The sequence below is a fragment of the Bactrocera latifrons genome, unplaced genomic scaffold (genome assembly GCF_001853355.1).
Source record: "Bactrocera latifrons isolate USDA-ARS-PBARC rearing strain unplaced genomic scaffold, ASM185335v1 scaffold_166, whole genome shotgun sequence".
Lineage (NCBI taxonomy): Eukaryota > Metazoa > Arthropoda > Insecta > Diptera > Tephritidae > Bactrocera > Bactrocera latifrons.
The window spans coordinates 269,450-272,895 of record NW_017535141.1 but is presented as its reverse complement, the minus strand read 5'-3'; the positions used below and the strand labels follow the sequence as shown (position 1 = coordinate 272,895).

Here is a 3,446-nt window from a genome sequence, read left to right as displayed (position 1 = left end):
ATTCTATTTTAATTTTTTTTCTTATCTTTAAATAATACTCAATTTTAGGTAAGGTTGTATAATTAATATTTCAATTACGCAGATACTCAAACGCGAAGAAAAGTAAATTGAGCTAAGTCAGTCATGAATTCGACAAAATTTTGATCGCCTTCWGTCCGAAAAATGTGAAATTTATTCTCTAAATTTGTCCACATATTCCATATATTACACCTCTCCAGCGGTCATTATGAAAGCAAAATTATGCATTTTCCAGCATATTTTGGATTTGACTGTCGTCTATAATTCCGACTTAATTTATTGTCAAATTAATACATTTCCAAACACTTCGCATTCTAAAAGGCGTAGAAATGAGGCGGCTTGTTTATTTTTGTACTTAAGTTTCGATTGGCGTCGCTCACGAAATTTAATTACTTTTTACCAATAATGTAAACGAGACAGTCACGTTTTATGCATTATTATTTATTATGTTTGTTATTTGTTTTTTTTTTTTGGTTTTGTCTGAAACCAATTATATTTGTTTAGTCACTTTTTGCGTGTGCATATTCTTTTCCATTAGTCAAAAGTGATTTTATTAATTTAAAAAATGCTAAAAAGCAATTTCTAATAAATTTAAAAACAACAGACAATTATGTGGCTTTCGTCATGCCACTTTGCCGGCAGTAATCAAAATTTATGTGCTACCCAGTTAATTACCCACTTACACACAAGCAACGATAGGTCTACAAGTTTATTACATGGCTRCGCATGCGTGGGCTAAATAGTTGAAAAATTCTTAATTACAAGACACACAAAAATAATATGTAATTAAAATACGGAATTTTTAAAGAAAAAAAGATGTAAGTAATGGAGGTATTGAGTGCAAGGGAGAGTGGGTATGAAACGGTTGCGTTATGAGAGGCCGTTGTTTGGGATGTAATGACTTTGCTGAGGTATTGCTGAAGAATTATTTTGAAAATTTTCTTAATTATTTTATTCTCAAAAAAATAATTTAAAATATGTTTAATTGCATAATTTCTTATATGCTGATTGCAAAATAAAGTAAATTTATGTATGCAAATATTGAGAATATAGCAAACGTGCTTAGTATGTACAAACATTTATAAAAAATTACAAAAAAAAAAAAAATAAAAAAAAATTACAAAAAAAATGTGAAATTAAATTATACACTAAATTCGCTTTGAACTCAGCGCGCAGCCCACACAGAAGCGCTCACCGCCGAAAAAGCCGCGAAGCATAGTCCAAACACGAGTAGCCGTGACTTCAACTATGATGAGTGCTGTATATATAATGGCGGTAGTGATTTCGTTACTCAATAGTTGTAAAGTTATTATGAGTATGTTTACGAATTTAAATTTTAACCATTTACCTATTTAAAATGCCATACATTTATTTAACACAATTATTTGCTATGCGCGCCACATATGATTTATATTAATGTTTGCCTTTCTCTCCTTTTTCTTTTCATGTGCAGCGGCCCCCTAGTTCACAATTGTCMTATGGTGGCGCCATGAACGATGACGCTAGGTCGCCGGGCGCTGGTAGTACACCTGGCCCACTATCACAACAACCACCTGTCTTAGACACATCAGACCCTGGTAAGTGCTGCATAAATACAAATTATTTTTTAATACCCGTTTTTTATTTTGAGCTATAAAATACGATTGTTGCTTTAAATGCTGAGGTGTAGGTGATATCAAGAGCTATAAAGGAGGTTAAAAGCGCGATATGTGCTTTTAGGAACCTGATAGGAGGTTGCTTGTGACTGGTATATAATTTATAATTGAACTCAATAAAAATTGTGCTAGAGTGCTGGCATTTAATCTAAAAATCAGAAGAAATGGAGCAAGTGGCACACCGAGTCAACAAAAAAAAAAAAAAAGAGTTAAATTGCATCTACAAAATATCAAATTATTACAAATGAACCGAAAAGGCAGCTGCTCGTCGCTTAAAAACTTTAATGAGCACCATTAAGAAACTTTGTTGTCCGAAGTAGTTTTGCGTGCATTTAATTAAATTTCCAACACCTTGAACGGGTATTTAAACCGTAAAGCCACACAGCATACGCGCTGASCAGTTTTAAGCAAAATTTTAAGACCACTAAAGCTGGTAGGATATGCATACAAACATATATGTGCCATATAGCTTTTTATTTTAGTTTATTTTAGTTTTCTCACTAGTAAATCAATAGTATTAGGCTCGCCTAATAAACTTCAACATAAATTCATCATTTTAATTACTTTAGTAAAATTGCGACACGCCTAGTTTATGTGCGAATACGCGCACAGCGCTACAAAGCTTAATGTACCGAAAGSTCCGACGAACGACGCGCTTGCCTAGACGCAGTCGAATCTCATGTAGCGGCAAAGTTTAAACAATCAGCAATTGGGCGCACAATTTTTGTATGTTTGAAAATAAATTTTTACAAAAAGTAGAATAAAATGACACAAGAACAACAATAACTACAGCAGCGATAAAGGTGAAGGCAGCCAGACAAAGCAAAAGATTGAATGCTAAGCTGAAAATCCCATTTTTATGATTTGCTACAGCCACTTTTGGGCGCTTAAAGCGTCGTAAGTTGCTTTGTGTGTTGAAAGAAATATACACTTACACTCTCATGCATACAAACAAAACTCATAAAGCAACAACAAAAAATCGAACTATAAAAAGATCTTATGAAAAAAGCAAGCTTCTACTCAACACGGCATGGCAGACAGCTGGGCGCGCATGAGCGTCTGCGCAGAAAATGCATTATCACCGTCTGCCGCACAGTGCAGTGCAGCTGCAACAGCCGAACGCCGCCCGCTTGCAAGTGGTTACACCGCGTAGCGCAAGCACCGGCAGCAGCGCGCACAGTTACAATTTTTGCCTATCACCGTAAATAATTCATTACATTGAAATCTGTTTGTTGCTATTGTTGTTGCTGTAGTAGTGCTAGTAAAGATCTGTAAAATTCAATGCAAAAGATGCGTTCGAAACCGCTTTTGTTTGGCGTTCGCTTTATTGCTTTTTTAATATGATTTTTTTTTTTTTTGCTTTTGTCCGCTCAAGTACGCCTTGGAGTATTGCTTGAGCCCCGGCTTTTGAAGTGCTCCAGTGCTGTTGTGTCCATTGTCTTTTAACTCTTTTCTTTCTGGTATCTGGCGTTGTATACATAAAGTGGAGTGCATTGTGAGTGCTGCGTGGAGCGGCCCATTTTCAAAGGGCTTTTCTTGAAAGTGCCGGCTGGGCTGTTAAAGACGGCAGCGCATGCGCGTTTTGGCGGCAAAAGCAGCAACTTTGAAGTGTTTATCCACTGCTTGTTGAGCATATTTTTCATAGGAAATTATTATGACTGCGCTTACGTCTGCTATATTGACGTCATTTGTGGCGGAGGTAACAGGCTTAAGAGCCCAGAGCGAACATTTTCACGCACTTAACTGTGTTTTTTTTTTTTTTTTTTTTTTTTT

General features: G+C 35.6%; 1 protein-coding gene across 1 annotated transcript in view; it reads left to right on the top strand.

The window, feature by feature from the left end:
• Positions 1-3,446, top strand: part of LOC108966610 (homeobox protein homothorax) — a gene marked incomplete in the record, with an annotated part of 311,261 nt that overhangs the window by 147,491 nt on the left and 160,324 nt on the right. Inside the window, 1 exon segment of the mRNA XM_018929605.1 lies at positions 1,472-1,595. Within this exon segment, the coding sequence (XP_018785150.1) occupies positions 1,472-1,595 (124 nt within the window).